At 44.0% G+C, this 19544-nt stretch overlaps 1 protein-coding gene across 1 annotated transcript; it reads right to left on the bottom strand.

Moving 5' to 3' along the window:
- Nucleotides 1-16945: 16945 nt before the first annotated feature.
- LOC110565819 (methyl-CpG-binding domain protein 3-like 2B) lies at nucleotides 16946-18082 on the bottom strand. Its single transcript, XM_060382856.1, has 3 exons — nucleotides 17993-18082; nucleotides 17212-17582; nucleotides 16946-17120 (listed from the first exon to the last, which is right to left on the bottom strand). Exons 1-3 carry the CDS (start codon nucleotides 18080-18082, stop codon nucleotides 16946-16948), a joined length of 636 nt encoding a protein of 211 aa, XP_060238839.1.
- Nucleotides 18083-19544: the final 1462 nt, after the last annotated feature.

Here is a 19544-nt window from a genome sequence, read left to right as displayed (position 1 = left end):
AACTCTGGGGAAGCTTGCAGATCTTTGGCAGCACCTTGGACATCGGCTTCCTCCGGCATCCCCACTGCAACTGTCTTTCCAGGATCTGTAAGATCCAGTGAACCCAGAAAGCTCCCTCCTCTGCCTCCAATGCGAAGGTCCTGCAGTCTCTTCAAAGCGTACCGCTGCCGGGGCTTCTCCAGATCCTTTTGGTCCTTCCTGTACTTGGTGACATTCCCAGGGTGAGAAGTGATTTTATTCACTGGCCTCCGGAAGATGCAAGTGGTCTCCCTCACAAGCGTTTCGGGGGCTTTGGCACCTCGGCGCTTGGCCCCGACCTTTCTCTGGGCAGCACGTTCCTCTCTCCTCTTCTGTAATTGCCAGGGTATCATACTTCTGCTGAGTCTTTCCTGTGAACACAAAGTGAAATTTAAGCAAGAGAGGAGGAAATCTCCTAGTGCCTATGCAAAATTTCCTCTCTTCGTGGCTCTCCTCTCAGCCCCTTTCTCTGAAGAAATCTGTCTCGGATCACAGTGAGGACTACAGTCATCTGTGAAAGGTTCTGAACGTCAAGTATTTAGGACCCAAAATGTCTAGGGTGAGGCTCCACTATTTGAATTTTTGCTCGGTCACAAAGAATGCTGTAATAAAGGGGCTAGTTACCAGGATCCGAGGATCTCTAGTTCATGTGACTATCCAGGACAAGAGGTGAGGGTCTCTACCAAGACAGTGACACACGCATTCCCTCCATCTTCCTTTCAGGATGCTCTTCTTGTCTATTCTTTCTTGTGGTCACTTCACACTCAAGATCCAAACCTACCCTCTGGGACACACGGGCATCACCAGTGAAGAGGTATACCTTTGGATTTTGTGCAAGTACACTAGCTGTCGGTTCAAGGACACAAACCATCTGGCAATGCATAGAACAGATTTCATAGAACAAAGCTTTGTCATTACGGGCTGATAAAGTCCATCCTCCATTTCTTCCAACCCAAATTAACAGGTAGTTAACTGGTTTGCATAGGACTTCATGTTATGTGAAAGTACAGCTGGAAACTAGATTATGGAGGTTTAAGTATAAAGAAAAGGCACGAGGATGACCGTTCCACGGTCATTAGTGTGAACTATGTACTCACTAGCAAAAGCTTGTTTGGAGCTGAGTTTCCTGAAGGCCCATCCATGGTGTTGGAGTGTGTCCTAAAGCCTCTACTACAGAGATGCAGACAGGGCTGGAGTTGCTGGAAATGGCAGTGACTTTCCCCATCCAATTCTCCTTTTATATAGGGAAAGGGAAGGGATAGGTATGCTAATTCTCAGATAATCCAATCAACAGGAAAGCCAAAGAGCTTTAAAATTAGCAGGGGATGTGGGAGTGGTGGCAAAAGCCTTTAATCCCAGCACTCAGGGACTTCTAGGCAGGGAGATCTCTGAGAGTTCTTTGCCAGCCTGGTCTACACAGTAAGTGCAGAACAGCCACAGTTCTGTTACACAGAGAAAGTAATTGTTAAGAAAAAAAGAAAAGAAAAGAAAAGTAAAGTAAAGAAAAGAAAAGGAAAGGAAAGGAAAGGAATGAAAAGAAAAGGAAAGAAAGAAAGAAACAAACAAAGAAAGAAAGAAAATAAGAAAGAAAGAAAGAAAGAAAGAAAGAAAGAAAGAAAGAAAGAAAGAAAGAAAGAAAGAAAGAAAGAGCAGTAACACAACTGTCAGGAAAGTAAACTGTTGTTGGATACTCCAAGCCATGAAGAGGTTGGTTAGTAGGTTCTACTATTTTGGATATAGTGATGAATGGACAGTGCCCAAAATGTCCCTTCTCATACCTAGGGGATGTGAAGATACTCAAGTCTTTATACCAAACCAAAATGATGATTGATACTTTTAATAGACAGAATGTTTTAAAAGCGCGAGGTGACAGTAGGGTTTGTAGTTAATATCAGCATTTCAGTATATTAAAACCCTGAAAGATTCCATTTTAAAACTTGCTAATCTTCCATTGCAAGAGCACACACCTTTAATACTAGTGCTTGTTGAGGCAGAGCCTGGTAGAACTTGGTGGAATATCCTGGTGAGTTTGAGGCCAGCCTGATCTACAGAGCTATATCCAACACAGCCAAAACGGTTACACGGAGAAACCCTGTCTCCAAAAACAAAGGCAAAAGCAAAAACAACACAACAGTAAGGGAGTAGTTTGCAAAGAACAATGGAATGTTCTGATCTCTCTATCCAGTAGAAAGACAGCACTGATCCCGTCATCCTGCCCATTATCTCACCAACGTTTTAGGTCAGCATTTTATGAACATCCATTTTTCTCAAGAGTTCCGCATCTCCAAATACATTGCATAAACATGAAAATAAAATGTTTCTATATGGATAACATTGCATGCATTCTTTTAAACACAGGTTCTTCCTATGGAGCTCCTTTTGGACCTGAACTCACAGAGATCCTCCTGCCTCTGCTTTCCTCATGCTGGGATTAAAAGAAGGTGTGTGTCCATGGCTGCACCCACACCAACAGATTTTATACAGGACAAAACTAGAGAATTTGTGTATGTTCCTCAGGACTGAGTGTGGTGCTCCACTCCTTTAAGCTCAGTACTGGGGAGGGAGAGAAGGAAAGATCTGTGAGATGACCAGCCAGAGCCTTTCTCAAAACTCCAACCAAAAATTTATAAAGTAAGTTTTCATCAATGAGATATCCAAAACGCTTACCAGCTGCTTGATCGGAAGAGCACAAATGGATGTGTTAATACAACGCATGGGTCTTTAAACAGAATTGGCTAGTTTGCATATTGGAATTCAGGGCAGTCCTGATAAAGCGTGCTCATATCCTAACCGTTTATGAGCCTCTTGCTCAATTTTCTTTTAATACAACTTAGAAGGACATACATATCCAGTTTATTCAGATGGAGATTCTGTGTAGGCCTGGCTGTCCTCAAACTCATTCTGTTGACCTGGATGGCCTTAACTCACAGCTCTGCCTGCCTCTGCCTCCTAAGTGCAGGAATTAAACCTGTGTGCCACCACGGCACACATAGAATTCTATATTCTTATTCTAACTTGCTCTGTATAAACTTGACATACTAACATACAGATCTATGTTTTTAACCTAACTGTTAAGCCATTAATTCTTTATATACTGCAATGCAAATGTGCCATGCCTTAAGAAAACAAATTAATTCTATGTATGTGTGTATGTATGTGTGTATGTATGTATGCATGTTTGTATGTATGTATGTATGTATGTATGTATGTAAGTGTTAGTTTTACACTTTCCAAGACAGGGTACCTCTGTTTAACCTTGCCTGTTCTGGACTCCTTTTGTGGACCCTTGAGGCTGACCTCAAACTCAGAGAAGATCTCCAGCATCTTACCCCAGAGTGCTGGGATTAAAGGCCTGGGTTTAACATCATGCCCAGCTGTTCACCTTTTTTTTCTAATCAGGTTGTTTTATCCGGATGCAGGCTTGTTGGCCCTTGTGTGCCTTTAATGAAAGCACTGGCGAGGCAGAGGCAGAGAGATCTCTGAGAGTTTGAGACCTGCCTGATCTACATTCTGAGTTCCAGGGCACACAGAACGACATAACAGAGAGACCCTGTTCCAAAACATACTGACACACCCACAGGCATGCCCCCAATCCACACGAACACACCCACCCACACTCAGCCTTCTCTACTTTGAAGCACCAGAGACAAGCCTTAGCTGCTTTAAACTCAGCATCTGGAGGCAAGGCAGGGTTCCATGCTGGTCAGCTGTACCTCTAGAAACCCTGTCTTGAGAAACCAAAACCAAGCCGGCTGGGTGCTGTGGTGCACACCTGTGAGGACAATACTCAGGGAGGCAGAGGCATCCCCATCTCTGTGAGTTCCAGGCCAGCCGACTGGGTCTACAGTTCAAGTCCAGGACAGGCAGTCCTGGCTACAGAGAGAAACCATATCAAAACACAAAAAGACCTACAAGGAAAACAAAGTTCCTTCAAGGAGAAATCACATGGGCCACGATAGGTGCCTTCCAGTTTTTTTTTTTTTTTATTTTAATTTTACTTCTAATTGGTAGTCAGAATGCCCATCTCTGTTCAATCCCACATGTTCTCTGCCTGCCTGGCAAGCCTGTCTGCCTGCAAGGCCTCAGCCAGTCTCTTCCTGGCTCTCTTCACCTTCCAGGTCTGTCTGCGGATGTCTGCAGCAGTCACCCCTTGTCTGTAGAAAGATGGTGACAGCTGAACAGCCATTGGCGTTGTCACCCCTTGGCTGTAGGAAGAGTGTGACAGCTGGGGATCCACTTGCTCAGTCTTTCCTGAACATGGGGCTTGGACAGAGGTGAACTCTGGGGAAGCTTGCAGATCTTTGGCAGCACCTTGGACATCGGCTTCCTCCGGCATCCCCACTGCAACTGTCTTTCCAGGATCTGTAAGATCCAGTGAACCCAGAAAGCTCCCTCCTCTGCCTCCAATGCGAAGGTCCTGCAGTCTCTTCAAAGCGTACCGCTGCCGGGGCTTCTCCAGATCCTTTTGGTCCTTCCTGTACTTGGTGACATTCCCAGGGTGAGAAGTGATTTTATTCACTGGCCTCCGGAAGATGCAAGTGGTCTCCCTCACAAGCGTTTCGGGGGCTTTGGCACCTCGGCGCTTGGCCCCGACCTTTCTCTGGGCAGCACGTTCCTCTCTCCTCTTCTGTAATTGCCAGGGTATCATACTTCTGCTGAGTCTTTCCTGTGAACACAAAGTGAAATTTAAGCAAGAGAGGAGGAAATCTCCTAGTGCCTATGCAAAATTTCCTCTCTTCGTGGCTCTCCTCTCAGCCCCTTTCTCTGAAGAAATCTGTCTCGGATCACAGTGAGGACTACAGTCATCTGTGAAAGGTTCTGAACGTCAAGTATTTAGGACCCAAAATGTCTAGGGTGAGGCTCCACTATTTGAATTTTTGCTCGGTCACAAAGAATGCTGTAATAAAGGGACTAGTTACCAGGATCCGAGGATCTCTAGTTCATGTGACTATCCAGGACAAGAGGTGAGGGTCTCTACCAAGACAGTGACACACGCATTCCCTCCATCTTCCTTTCAGGATGCTCTTCTTGTCTATTCTTTCTTGTGGTCACTTCACACTCAAGATCCAAACCTACCCTCTGGGACACACGGGCATCACCAGTGAAGAGGTATACCTTTGGATTTTGTGCAAGTACACTAGCTGTCGGTTCAAGGACACAAACCATCTGGCAATGCATAGAACAGATTTCATAGAACAAAGCTTTGTCATTACGGGCTGATAAAGTCCATCCTCCATTTCTTCCAACCCGAATTAACAGGTAGTTAACTGGTTTGCATAGGACTTCATGTTATGTGAAAGTACAGCTGGAAACTAGATTATGGAGGTTTAAGTATAAAGAAAAGGCACGAGGATGACCGTTCCACGGTCATTAGTGTGAACTATGTACTCACTAGCAAAAGCTTGTTTGGAGCGGAGTTTCCTGAAGGCCCTTCCATGGTGGTGGAGTGTGTCCTAAAGCCTCTACTACAGAGATACAGACAGGGCTGGAGTTGCTGGAAATGGCAGTGACTTTCCCCATCCAATTCTCCTTTTATATAGGGAAAGGGAAGGGATAGGTATGCTAATTCTCAGATAATCCAATCAACAGGAAAGCCAAAGAGCTTTAAAATTAGCAGGGGATGTGGGAGTGGTGGCAAAAGCCTTTAATCCCAGCACTCAGGGACTTCTAGGCAGGGAGATCTCTGAGAGTTCTTTGCCAGCCTGGTCTACACAGTAAGTGCAGAACAGCCACAGTTCTGTTACACAGAGAAAGTAATTGTTAAGAAAAAAAGAAAAGAAAAGAAAAGTAAAGTAAAGAAAAGAAAAGGAAAGGAAAGGAAAGGAATGAAAAGAAAAGGAAAGAAAGAAAGAAACAAACAAAGAAAGAAAGAAAATAAGAAAGAAAGAAAGAAAGAAAGAAAGAAAGAAAGAAAGAAAGAAAGAAAGAAAGAAAGAGCAGTAACACAACTGTCAGGAAAGTAAACTGTTGTTGGATACTCCAAGCCATGAAGAGGTTGGTTAGTAGGTTCTACTATTTTGGATATAGTGATGAATGGACAGTGCCCAAAATGTCCCTTCTCATACCCAGGGGATGTGAAGATACTCAAGTCTTTATACCAAACCAAAATGATGATTGATACTTTTAATAGACAGAATGTTTTAAAAGCGCGAGGTGACAGTAGGGTTTGTAGTTAATATCAGCATTTCAGTATATTAAAACCCTGAAAGATTCCATTTTAAAACTTGCTAATCTTCCATTGCAAGAGCACACACCTTTAATACTAGTGCTTGGGGAGGCAGAGCCTGGTAGAACTTGGTGGAATATCCTGGTGAGTTTGAGGCCAGCCTGATCTACAGAGCTATATCCAACACAGCCAAAACGGTTACACGGAGAAACCCTGTCTCCAAAAACAAAGGCAAAAGCAAAAACAACACAACAGTAAGGGAGTAGTTTGCAAAGAACAATGGAATGTTCTGATCTCTCTATCCAGTAGAAAGACAGCACTGATCCCGTCATCCTGCCCATTATCTCACCAATGTTTTAGGTCAGCATTTTATGAACATCCATTTTTCTCAAGAGTTCCGCATCTCCAAATACATTGCATAAACATGAAAATAAAATGTTTCTATATGGATAACATTGCATGCATTCTTTTAAACACAGGTTCTTCCTATGGAGCTCCTTTTGGACCTGAACTCACAGAGATCCTCCTGCCTCTGCTTTCCTCATGCTGGGATTAAAAGAAGGTGTGTGTCCATGGCTGCACCCACACCAACAGATTTTATACAGGACAAAACTAGAGAATTTGTGTATGTTCCTCAGGACTGAGTGTGGTGCTCCACTCCTTTAAGCTCAGTACTGGGGAGGGAGAGAAGGAAAGATCTGTGAGATGACCAGCCAGAGCCTTTCTCAAAACTCCAACCAAAAATTTATAAAGTAAGTTTTCATCAATGAGATATCCAAAACGCTTACCAGCTGCTTGATCGGAAGAGCACAAATGGATGTGTTAATACAACGCATGGGTCTTTAAACAGAATTGGCTAGTTTGCATATTGGAATTCAGGGCAGTCCTGATAAAGCGTGCTCATATCCTAACCGTTTATGAGCCTCTTGCTCAATTTTCTTTTAATACAACTTAGAAGGACATACATATCCAGTTTATTCAGATGGAGATTCTGTGTAGGCCTGGCTGTCCTCAAACTCATTCTGTTGACCTGGATGGCCTTAACTCACAGCTCTGCCTGCCTCTGCCTCCTAAGTGCAGGAATTAAACCTGTGTGCCACCACGGCACACATAGAATTCTATATTCTTATTCTAACTTGCTCTGTATAAACTTGACATACTAACATACAGATCTATGTTTTTAACCTAACTGTTAAGCCATTAATTCTTTATGTACTGCAATGCAAATGTGCCATGCCTTAAGAAAACAAATTAATTCTATGTATGTGTGTATGTATGTGTGTATGTATGTATGCATGTTTGTATGTATGTATGTATGTATGTATGTATGTATGTATGTAAGTGTTAGTTTTACACTTTCCAAGACAGGGTACCTCTGTTTAACCTTGCCTGTTCTGGACTCCTTTTGTGGACCCTTGAGGCTGACCTCAAACTCAGAGAAGATCTCCAGCATCTTACCCCAGAGTGCTGGGATTAAAGGCCTGGGTTTAACATCATGCCCAGCTGTTCACCTTTTTTTTCTAATCAGGTTGTTTTATCCGGATGCAGGCTTGTTGGCCCTTGTGTGCCTTTAATGAAAGCACTGGCGAGGCAGAGGCAGAGAGATCTCTGAGAGTTTGAGACCTGCCTGATCTACATTCTGAGTTCCAGGGCACACAGAACGACATAACAGAGAGACCCTGTTCCAAAACATACTGACACACCCACAGGCATGCCCCCAATCCACACGAACACACCCACCCACACTCAGCCTTCTCTACTTTGAAGCACCAGAGACAAGCCTTAGCTGCTTTAAACTCAGCATCTGGAGGCAAGGCAGGGTTCCATGCTGGTCAGCTGTACCTCTAGAAACCCTGTCTTGAGAAACCAAAACCAAGCCGGCTGGGTGCTGTGGTGCACACCTGTGAGGACAATACTCAGGGAGGCAGAGGCATCCCCATCTCTGTGAGTTCCAGGCCAGCCGACTGGGTCTACAGTTCAAGTCCAGGACAGGCAGTCCTGGCTACAGAGAGAAACCATATCAAAACACAAAAAGACCTACAAGGAAAACAAAGTTCCTTCAAGGAGAAATCACATGGGCCACGATAGGTGCCTTCCAGTTTTTTTTTTGTTTTTTTTTTATTTTAATTTTACTTCTAATTGGTAGTCAGAATGCCCATCTCTGTTCAATCCCACATGTTCTCTGCCTGCCTGGCAAGCCTGTCTGCCTGCAAGGCCTCAGCCAGTCTCTTCCTGGCTCTCTTCACCTTCCAGGTCTGTCTGCGGATGTCTGCAGCAGTCACCCCTTGTCTGTAGAAAGATGGTGACAGCTGAACAGCCATTGGCGTTGTCACCCCTTGGCTGTAGGAAGAGTGTGACAGCTGGGGATCCACTTGCTCAGTCTTTCCTGAACATGGGGCTTGGACAGAGGTGAACTCTGGGGAAGCTTGCAGATCTTTGGCAGCACCTTGGACATCGGCTTCCTCCGGCATCCCCACTGCAACTGTCTTTCCAGGATCTGTAAGATCCAGTGAACCCAGAAAGCTCCCTCCTCTGCCTCCAATGCGAAGGTCCTGCAGTCTCTTCAAAGCGTACCGCTGCCGGGGCTTCTCCAGATCCTTTTGGTCCTTCCTGTACTTGGTGACATTCCCAGGGTGAGAAGTGATTTTATTCACTGGCCTCCGGAAGATGCAAGTGGTCTCCCTCACAAGCGTTTCGGGGGCTTTGGCACCTCGGCGCTTGGCCCCGACCTTTCTCTGGGCAGCACGTTCCTCTCTCCTCTTCTGTAATTGCCAGGGTATCATACTTCTGCTGAGTCTTTCCTGTGAACACAAAGTGAAATTTAAGCAAGAGAGGAGGAAATCTCCTAGTGCCTATGCAAAATTTCCTCTCTTCGTGGCTCTCCTCTCAGCCCCTTTCTCTGAAGAAATCTGTCTCGGATCACAGTGAGGACTACAGTCATCTGTGAAAGGTTCTGAACGTCAAGTATTTAGGACCCAAAATGTCTAGGGTGAGGCTCCACTATTTGAATTTTTGCTCGGTCACAAAGAATGCTGTAATAAAGGGGCTAGTTACCAGGATCCGAGGATCTCTAGTTCATGTGACTATCCAGGACAAGAGGTGAGGGTCTCTACCAAGACAGTGACACACGCATTCCCTCCATCTTCCTTTCAGGATGCTCTTCTTGTCTATTCTTTCTTGTGGTCACTTCACACTCAAGATCCAAACCTACCCTCTGGGACACACGGGCATCACCAGTGAAGAGGTATACCTTTGGATTTTGTGCAAGTACACTAGCTGTCGGTTCAAGGACACAAACCATCTGGCAATGCATAGAACAGATTTCATAGAACAAAGCTTTGTCATTACGGGCTGATAAAGTCCATCCTCCATTTCTTCCAACCCAAATTAACAGGTAGTTAACTGGTTTGCATAGGACTTCATGTTATGTGAAAGTACAGCTGGAAACTAGATTATGGAGGTTTAAGTATAAAGAAAAGGCACGAGGATGACCGTTCCACGGTCATTAGTGTGAACTATGTACTCACTAGCAAAAGCTTGTTTGGAGCTGAGTTTCCTGAAGGCCCATCCATGGTGTTGGAGTGTGTCCTAAAGCCTCTACTACAGAGATGCAGACAGGGCTGGAGTTGCTGGAAATGGCAGTGACTTTCCCCATCCAATTCTCCTTTTATATAGGGAAAGGGAAGGGATAGGTATGCTAATTCTCAGATAATCCAATCAACAGGAAAGCCAAAGAGCTTTAAAATTAGCAGGGGATGTGGGAGTGGTGGCAAAAGCCTTTAATCCCAGCACTCAGGGACTTCTAGGCAGGGAGATCTCTGAGAGTTCTTTGCCAGCCTGGTCTACACAGTAAGTGCAGAACAGCCACAGTTCTGTTACACAGAGAAAGTAATTGTTAAGAAAAAAAGAAAAGAAAAGAAAAGTAAAGTAAAGAAAAGAAAAGGAAAGGAAAGGAAAGGAATGAAAAGAAAAGGAAAGAAAGAAAGAAACAAACAAAGAAAGAAAGAAAATAAGAAAGAAAGAAAGAAAGAAAGAAAGAAAGAAAGAAAGAAAGAAAGAAAGAAAGAAAGAAAGAGCAGTAACACAACTGTCAGGAAAGTAAACTGTTGTTGGATACTCCAAGCCATGAAGAGGTTGGTTAGTAGGTTCTACTATTTTGGATATAGTGATGAATGGACAGTGCCCAAAATGTCCCTTCTCATACCTAGGGGATGTGAAGATACTCAAGTCTTTATACCAAACCAAAATGATGATTGATACTTTTAATAGACAGAATGTTTTAAAAGCGCGAGGTGACAGTAGGGTTTGTAGTTAATATCAGCATTTCAGTATATTAAAACCCTGAAAGATTCCATTTTAAAACTTGCTAATCTTCCATTGCAAGAGCACACACCTTTAATACTAGTGCTTGGGGAGGCAGAGCCTGGTAGAACGTGGTGGAATATCCTGGTGAGTTTGAGGCCAGCCTGATCTACAGAGCTATATCCAACACAGCCAAAACGGTTACACGGAGAAACCCTGTCTCCAAAAACAAAGGCAAAAGCAAAAACAACACAACAGTAAGGGAGTAGTTTGCAAAGAACAATGGAATGTTCTGATCTCTCTATCCAGTAGAAAGACAGCACTGATCCCGTCATCCTGCCCATTATCTCACCAACGTTTTAGGTCAGCATTTTATGAACATCCATTTTTCTCAAGAGTTCCGCATCTCCAAATACATTGCATAAACATGAAAATAAAATGTTTCTATATGGATAACATTGCATGCATTCTTTTAAACACAGGTTCTTCCTATGGAGCTCCTTTTGGACCTGAACTCACAGAGATCCTCCTGCCTCTGCTTTCCTCATGCTGGGATTAAAAGAAGGTGTGTGTCCATGGCTGCACCCACACCAACAGATTTTATACAGGACAAAACTAGAGAATTTGTGTATGTTCCTCAGGACTGAGTGTGGTGCTCCACTCCTTTAAGCTCAGTACTGGGGAGGGAGAGAAGGAAAGATCTGTGAGATGACCAGCCAGAGCCTTTCTCAAAACTCCAACCAAAAATTTATAAAGTAAGTTTTCATCAATGAGATATCCAAAACGCTTACCAGCTGCTTGATCGGAAGAGCACAAATGGATGTGTTAATACAACGCATGGGTCTTTAAACAGAATTGGCTAGTTTGCATATTGGAATTCAGGGCAGTCCTGATAAAGCGTGCTCATATCCTAACCGTTTATGAGCCTCTTGCTCAATTTTCTTTTAATACAACTTAGAAGGACATACATATCCAGTTTATTCAGATGGAGATTCTGTGTAGGCCTGGCTGTCCTCAAACTCATTCTGTTGACCTGGATGGCCTTAACTCACAGCTCTGCCTGCCTCTGCCTCCTAAGTGCAGGAATTAAACCTGTGTGCCACCACGGCACACATAGAATTCTATATTCTTATTCTAACTTGCTCTGTATAAACTTGACATACTAACATACAGATCTATGTTTTTAACCTAACTGTTAAGCCATTAATTCTTTATGTACTGCAATGCAAATGTGCCATGCCTTAAGAAAACAAATTAATTCTATGTATGTGTGTATGTATGTGTGTATGTATGTATGCATGTTTGTATGTATGTATGTATGTATGTATGTATGTATGTATGTAAGTGTTAGTTTTACACTTTCCAAGACAGGGTACCTCTGTTTAACCTTGCCTGTTCTGGACTCCTTTTGTGGACCCTTGAGGCTGACCTCAAACTCAGAGAAGATCTCCAGCATCTTACCCCAGAGTGCTGGGATTAAAGGCCTGGGTTTAACATCATGCCCAGCTGTTCACCTTTTTTTTCTAATCAGGTTGTTTTATCCGGATGCAGGCTTGTTGGCCCTTGTGTGCCTTTAATGAAAGCACTGGCGAGGCAGAGGCAGAGAGATCTCTGAGAGTTTGAGACCTGCCTGATCTACATTCTGAGTTCCAGGGCACACAGAACGACATAACAGAGAGACCCTGTTCCAAAACATACTGACACACCCACAGGCATGCCCCCAATCCACACGAACACACCCACCCACACTCAGCCTTCTCTACTTTGAAGCACCAGAGACAAGCCTTAGCTGCTTTAAACTCAGCATCTGGAGGCAAGGCAGGGTTCCATGCTGGTCAGCTGTACCTCTAGAAACCCTGTCTTGAGAAACCAAAACCAAGCCGGCTGGGTGCTGTGGTGCACACCTGTGAGGACAATACTCAGGGAGGCAGAGGCATCCCCATCTCTGTGAGTTCCAGGCCAGCCGACTGGGTCTACAGTTCAAGTCCAGGACAGGCAGTCCTGGCTACAGAGAGAAACCATATCAAAACACAAAAAGACCTACAAGGAAAACAAAGTTCCTTCAAGGAGAAATCACATGGGCCACGATAGGTGCCTTCCAGTTTTTTTTTTGTTTTTTTTTTATTTTAATTTTACTTCTAATTGGTAGTCAGAATGCCCATCTCTGTTCAATCCCACATGTTCTCTGCCTGCCTGGCAAGCCTGTCTGCCTGCAAGGCCTCAGCCAGTCTCTTCCTGGCTCTCTTCACCTTCCAGGTCTGTCTGCGGATGTCTGCAGCAGTCACCCCTTGTCTGTAGAAAGATGGTGACAGCTGAACAGCCATTGGCGTTGTCACCCCTTGGCTGTAGGAAGAGTGTGACAGCTGGGGATCCACTTGCTCAGTCTTTCCTGAACATGGGGCTTGGACAGAGGTGAACTCTGGGGAAGCTTGCAGATCTTTGGCAGCACCTTGGACATCGGCTTCCTCCGGCATCCCCACTGCAACTGTCTTTCCAGGATCTGTAAGATCCAGTGAACCCAGAAAGCTCCCTCCTCTGCCTCCAATGCGAAGGTCCTGCAGTCTCTTCAAAGCGTACCGCTGCCGGGGCTTCTCCAGATCCTTTTGGTCCTTCCTGTACTTGGTGACATTCCCAGGGTGAGAAGTGATTTTATTCACTGGCCTCCGGAAGATGCAAGTGGTCTCCCTCACAAGCGTTTCGGGGGCTTTGGCACCTCGGCGCTTGGCCCCGACCTTTCTCTGGGCAGCACGTTCCTCTCTCCTCTTCTGTAATTGCCAGGGTATCATACTTCTGCTGAGTCTTTCCTGTGAACACAAAGTGAAATTTAAGCAAGAGAGGAGGAAATCTCCTAGTGCCTATGCAAAATTTCCTCTCTTCGTGGCTCTCCTCTCAGCCCCTTTCTCTGAAGAAATCTGTCTCGGATCACAGTGAGGACTACAGTCATCTGTGAAAGGTTCTGAACGTCAAGTATTTAGGACCCAAAATGTCTAGGGTGAGGCTCCACTATTTGAATTTTTGCTCGGTCACAAAGAATGCTGTAATAAAGGGGCTAGTTACCAGGATCCGAGGATCTCTAGTTCATGTGACTATCCAGGACAAGAGGTGAGGGTCTCTACCAAGACAGTGACACACGCATTCCCTCCATCTTCCTTTCAGGATGCTCTTCTTGTCTATTCTTTCTTGTGGTCACTTCACACTCAAGATCCAAACCTACCCTCTGGGACACACGGGCATCACCAGTGAAGAGGTATACCTTTGGATTTTGTGCAAGTACACTAGCTGTCGGTTCAAGGACACAAACCATCTGGCAATGCATAGAACAGATTTCATAGAACAAAGCTTTGTCATTACGGGCTGATAAAGTCCATCCTCCATTTCTTCCAACCCAAATTAACAGGTAGTTAACTGGTTTGCATAGGACTTCATGTTATGTGAAAGTACAGCTGGAAACTAGATTATGGAGGTTTAAGTATAAAGAAAAGGCACGAGGATGACCGTTCCACGGTCATTAGTGTGAACTATGTACTCACTAGCAAAAGCTTGTTTGGAGCTGAGTTTCCTGAAGGCCCATCCATGGTGTTGGAGTGTGTCCTAAAGCCTCTACTACAGAGATGCAGACAGGGCTGGAGTTGCTGGAAATGGCAGTGACTTTCCCCATCCAATTCTCCTTTTATATAGGGAAAGGGAAGGGATAGGTATGCTAATTCTCAGATAATCCAATCAACAGGAAAGCCAAAGAGCTTTAAAATTAGCAGGGGATGTGGGAGTGGTGGCAAAAGCCTTTAATCCCAGCACTCAGGGACTTCTAGGCAGGGAGATCTCTGAGAGTTCTTTGCCAGCCTGGTCTACACAGTAAGTGCAGAACAGCCACAGTTCTGTTACACAGAGAAAGTAATTGTTAAGAAAAAAAGAAAAGAAAAGAAAAGTACAGTAAAGAAAAGAAAAGGAAAGGAAAGGAAAGGAATGAAAAGAAAAGGAAAGAAAGAAAGAAACAAACAAAGAAAGAAAGAAAATAAGAAAGAAAGAAAGAAAGAAAGAAAGAAAGAAAGAAAGAAAGAAAGAAAGAAAGAAAGAAAGAGCAGTAACACAACTGTCAGGAAAGTAAACTGTTGTTGGATACTCCAAGCCATGAAGAGGTTGGTTAGTAGGTTCTACTATTTTGGATATAGTGATGAATGGACAGTGCCCAAAATGTCCCTTCTCATACCCAGGGGATGTGAAGATACTCAAGTCTTTATACCAAACCAAAATGATGATTGATACTTTTAATAGACAGAATGTTTTAAAAGCGCGAGGTGACAGTAGGGTTTGTAGTTAATATCAGCATTTCAGTATATTAAAACCCTGAAAGATTCCATTTTAAAACTTGCTAATCTTCCATTGCAAGAGCACACACCTTTAATACTAGTGCTTGGGGAGGCAGAGCCTGGTAGAACTTGGTGGAATATCCTGGTGAGTTTGAGGCCAGCCTGATCTACAGAGCTATATCCAACACAGCCAAAACGGTTACACGGAGAAACCCTGTCTCCAAAAACAAAGGCAAAAGCAAAAACAACACAACAGTAAGGGAGTAGTTTGCAAAGAACAATGGAATGTTCTGATCTCTCTATCCAGTAGAAAGACAGCACTGATCCCGTCATCCTGCCCATTATCTCACCAACGTTTTAGGTCAGCATTTTATGAACATCCATTTTTCTCAAGAGTTCTGCATCTCCAAATACATTGCATAAACATGAAAATAAAATGTTTCTATATGGATAACATTGCATGCATTCTTTTAAACACAGGTTCTTCCTATGGAGCTCCTTTTGGACCTGAACTCACAGAGATCCTCCTGCCTCTGCTTTCCTCATGCTGGGATTAAAAGAAGGTGTGTGTCCATGGCTGCACCCACACCAACAGATTTTATACAGGACAAAACTAGAGAATTTGTGTATGTTCCTCAGGACTGAGTGTGGTGCTCCACTCCTTTAAGCTCAGTACTGGGGAGGGAGAGAAGGAAAGATCTGTGAGATGACCAGCCAGAGCCTTTCTCAAAACTCCAACCAAAAATTTATAAAGTAAGTTTTCATCAATGAGATATCCAAAACGCTTACCAGCTGCTTGATCGGAAGAGCACAAATGGATGTGTTAATACAACGCATGGGTCTTTAAACAGAATTGGCTAGTTTGCATATTGGAATTCAGGGCAGTCCTGATAAAGCGTGCTCATATCCTAACCGTTTATGAGCCTCTTGCTCAATTTTCTTTTAATACAACTTAGAAGGACATACATATCCAGTTTATTCAGATGGAGATTCTGTGTAGGCCTGGCTGTCCTCAAACTCATTCTGTTGACCTGGATGGCCTTAACTCACAGCTCTGCCTGCCTCTGCCTCCTAAGTGCAGGAATTAAACCTGTGTGCCACCACGGCACACATAGAATTCTATATTCTTATTCTAACTTGCTCTGTATAAACTTGACATACTAACATACAGATCTATGTTTTTAACCTAACTGTTAAGCCATTAATTCTTTATGTACTGCAATGCAAATGTGCCATGCCTTAAGAAAACAAATTAATTCTATGTATGTGTGTATGTATGTGTGTATGTATGTATGCATGTTTGTTTGTATGTATATATGTATGTATGTATGTAAGTGTTAGTTTTACACTTTCCAAGACAGGGTACCTCTGTTTAACCTTGCCTGTTCTGGACTCCTTTTGTGGACCCTTGAGGCTGACCTCAAACTCAGAGAAGATCTCCAGCATCTTACCCCAGAGTGCTGGGATTAAAGGCCTGGGTTTAACATCATGCCCAGCTGTTCACCTTTTTTTTTCTAATCAGGTTGTTTTATCCGGATGCAGGCTTGTTGGCCCTTGTGTGCCTTTAATGAAAGCACTGGCGAGGCAGAGGCAGAGAGATCTCTGAGAGTTTGAGACCTGCCTGATCTACATTCTGAGTTCCAGGGCACACAGAACGACATAACAGAGAGACCCTGTTCCAAAACATACTGACACACCCACAGGCATGCCCCCAATCCACACGAACACACCCACCCACACTCAGCCTTCTCTACTTTGAAGCACCAGAGACAAGCCTTAGCTGCTTTAAACTCAGCATCTGGAGGCAAGGCAGGGTTCCATGCTGGTCAGCTGTACCTCTAGAAACCCTGTCTTGAGAAACCAAAACCAAGCCGGCTGGGTGCTGTGGTGCACACCTGTGAGGACAATACTCAGGGAGGCAGAGGCATCCCCATCTCTGTGAGTTCCAGGCCAGCCGACTGGGTCTACAGTTCAAGTCCAGGACAGGCAGTCCTGGCTACAGAGAGAAACCATATCAAAACACAAAAAGACCTACAAGGAAAACAAAGTTCCTTCAAGGAGAAATCACATGGGCCACGATAGGTGCCTTCCAGTTTTTTTTTTTTTTATTTTAATTTTACTTCTAATTGGTAGTCAGAATGCCCATCTCTGTTCAATCCCACATGTTCTCTGCCTGCCTGGCAAGCCTGTCTGCCTGCAAGGCCTCAGCCAGTCTCTTCCTGGCTCTCTTCACCTTCCAGGTCTGTCTGCGGATGTCTGCAGCAGTCACCCCTTGTCTGTAGAAAGATGGTGACAGCTGAACAGCCATTGGCGTTGTCACCCCTTGGCTGTAGGAAGAGTGTGACAGCTGGGGAATCCACTTGCTCAGTCTTTCCTGAACATGGGGCTTGGACAGAGGTGAACTCTGGGGAAGCTTGCAGATCTTTGGCAGCACCTTGGACATCGGCTTCCTCCGGCATCCCCACTGCAACTGTCTTTCCAGGATCTGTAAGATCCAGTGAACCCAGAAAGCTCCCTCCTCTGCCTCCAATGCGAAGGTCCTGCCGTCTCTTCAAAGCGTACCGCTGCCGGTGCTTCTCCAGATCCTTTGGGTCCTTCCTGTACTTGGTGACATTCCCAGGGTGAGAAGTGATTTTATTCACTGGCCTCCGGAAGATGCAAGTGGTCTCCCTCACAAGCGTTTCGGGGGCTTTGGCACCTCGGCGCTTGGCCCCGACCTTTCTCTGGGCAGCACGTTCCTCTCTCCTCTTCTGTAATTGCCAGGGTATCATACTTCTGCTGAGTCTTTCCTGTGAACACAAAGTGAAATTTAAGCAAGAGAGGAGGAAATCTCCTAGTGCCTATGCAAAATTTCCTCTCTTCGTGGCTCTCCTCTCAGCCCCTTTCTCTGAAGAAATCTGTCTCGGATCACAGTGAGGACTACAGTCATCTGTGAAAGGTTCTGAACGTCAAGTATTTAGGACCCAAAATGTCTAGGGTGAGGCTCCACTATTTGAAATTTTGCTCGGTCACAAAGAATGCTGTAATAAAGGGGCTAGTTACCAGGATCCGAGGATCTCTAGTTCATGTGACTATCCAGGATAAGAGGTGAGGGTCTCTACCAAGACAGTGACACACGCATTCCCTCCATCTTCCTTTCAGGATGCTCTTCTTGTCTATTCTTTCTTGTGGTCACTTCACACTCAAGATCCAAACCTACCCTCTGGGACACACGGGCATCACCAGTGAAGAGGTATACCTTTGGATTTTGTGCAAGTACACTAGCTGTCGGTTCAAGGACACAAACCATCTGGCAATGCATAGAACAGATTTCATAGAACAAAGCTTTGTCATTACGGGCTGATAAAGTCCATCCTCCATTTCTTCCAACCGGAATTAACAGGTAGTTAACTGGTTTGCATAGGACTTCATGTTATGTGAAAGTACAGCTGGAAACTAGATTATGGAGGTTTAAGTATAAAGAAAAGGCACGAGGATGACCGTTCCACGGTCATTAGTGTGAACTATGTACTCACTAGCAAAAGCTTGCTTGGAGCTGAGTTTCCTGAAGGCCCATCCATGGTGGTGGAGTGTATCCTAAAGCCTCTACTACAGAGATGCAGACAGGGCTGGAGTTGCTGGAAATGGCAGTGACTTTCCCTATCCAATTCTCCTTTTATATAGGGAAAGGGAAGGGATAGGTATGCTAATTCTCAGATAATCCAATCAACAGGAAAGCCAAAGAGCTTTAAAATTAGCTGGGGATGTGGGAGTGGTGGCAAAAGCCTTTAATCCCAGCACTCAGGGAGGTCTAGGCAGGGAGATCTCTGAGAGTTGTTTGCCACCCTCTTCTACACAGTAAGTGTAGGACAGCCACAGTTCTGTTACACAGAGTTAGTAAGTGTCAAAAAAAAGAAAAGAATAGAAAAGAAAAGAAAGAAAGAAAAAAAGAAAAAAGAAAGAAAGAAAGAAAGAAAGAAAGAAAGAAAGAAAGAAAGAAAGAAGGAACGAACAAAAGAAAGGACAATAAACAGCAACACATCTGTCAGGAAAGTAAACTGTTGTTGGATAGTCCAAGCCATGAAGAGGTTGGATAGTTGGTTCTACTATTTTGGATATAGTGATGAATGGATAGTTCCCAAAATGTCCCTCCTTATACCCACAGGATATGAAGATACTCAAGTCTTTATATAAAACCAAAATGATGATTGATACTTTTAATAGACAGAAATGTTTTAAATGCCCAAGGTGACAGTAGGGTTTGTAATTCATATCAGCATTTCAGTACATTAAAACCCTGAAAGATTCCATTTTAAAACTTGCTAATCTTCCATTGTAGGGACACATACGTTTAATTCCAGCACTTTGGAGGCAGAGCCTGGTAGAGGTTGGTCGAATATCCTGGTGAGCTTGAGGCCAGCCTGAAGTACAGAGCTAGATCCAACACAGCCAAAATGATTACATAGAGAAACACTGTCTCCAAAAACAAAAGCAAAAGAAGTAACAACACACAGCTAGAAAGTTGTTTGCAAAGAACAATGGAATGTTCTGATCTCTCTATCTAGTAGAAAGACAGCACTGATCCCATCAGCTTGCCTATTATCTCACGAATGTTTTCGGTCATCATCTTATGTATATTCATTTTTCTCAAGAGTTAATCATATGTGCTAAGACTCTCCACTTGGAATTCAAAATTCTCATTCTTTCTTTCTCTACGTAAACTTGCCATACTTACATACAGATCTTTGTTCTTAACTTAACTGTTAAGCCAT

This window comes from Meriones unguiculatus, chromosome 1 (genome assembly GCF_030254825.1).
Source record: "Meriones unguiculatus strain TT.TT164.6M chromosome 1, Bangor_MerUng_6.1, whole genome shotgun sequence".
Classification (NCBI taxonomy): Eukaryota; Metazoa; Chordata; class Mammalia; order Rodentia; family Muridae; genus Meriones; species Meriones unguiculatus.
This window is presented reverse-complemented; position numbering and strand designations above follow the sequence as displayed.

What these genes read in the sequence shown, in the direction of transcription:
- LOC110565819 (XM_060382856.1), bottom strand. Translation starts at nt 18,082, where the DNA reads ATGGTTTGTGTCCTTGAACCGACAGCTAGTGTACTTGCACAAAATCCA. An exon ending in ATGCCCGTGTGTCCCAGAGG is followed by an intron (nt 17,583 to 17,992) that starts GTAGGTTTGGAT and finishes TTGTGTTCACAG; the next exon opens with GAAAGACTCAGCAGAAGTAT. An exon ending in CAAGGTGCTGCCAAAGATCT is followed by an intron (nt 17,121 to 17,211) that starts GCAAGCTTCCCC and finishes CTCTTCCTACAG; the next exon opens with CCAAGGGGTGACAACGCCAA.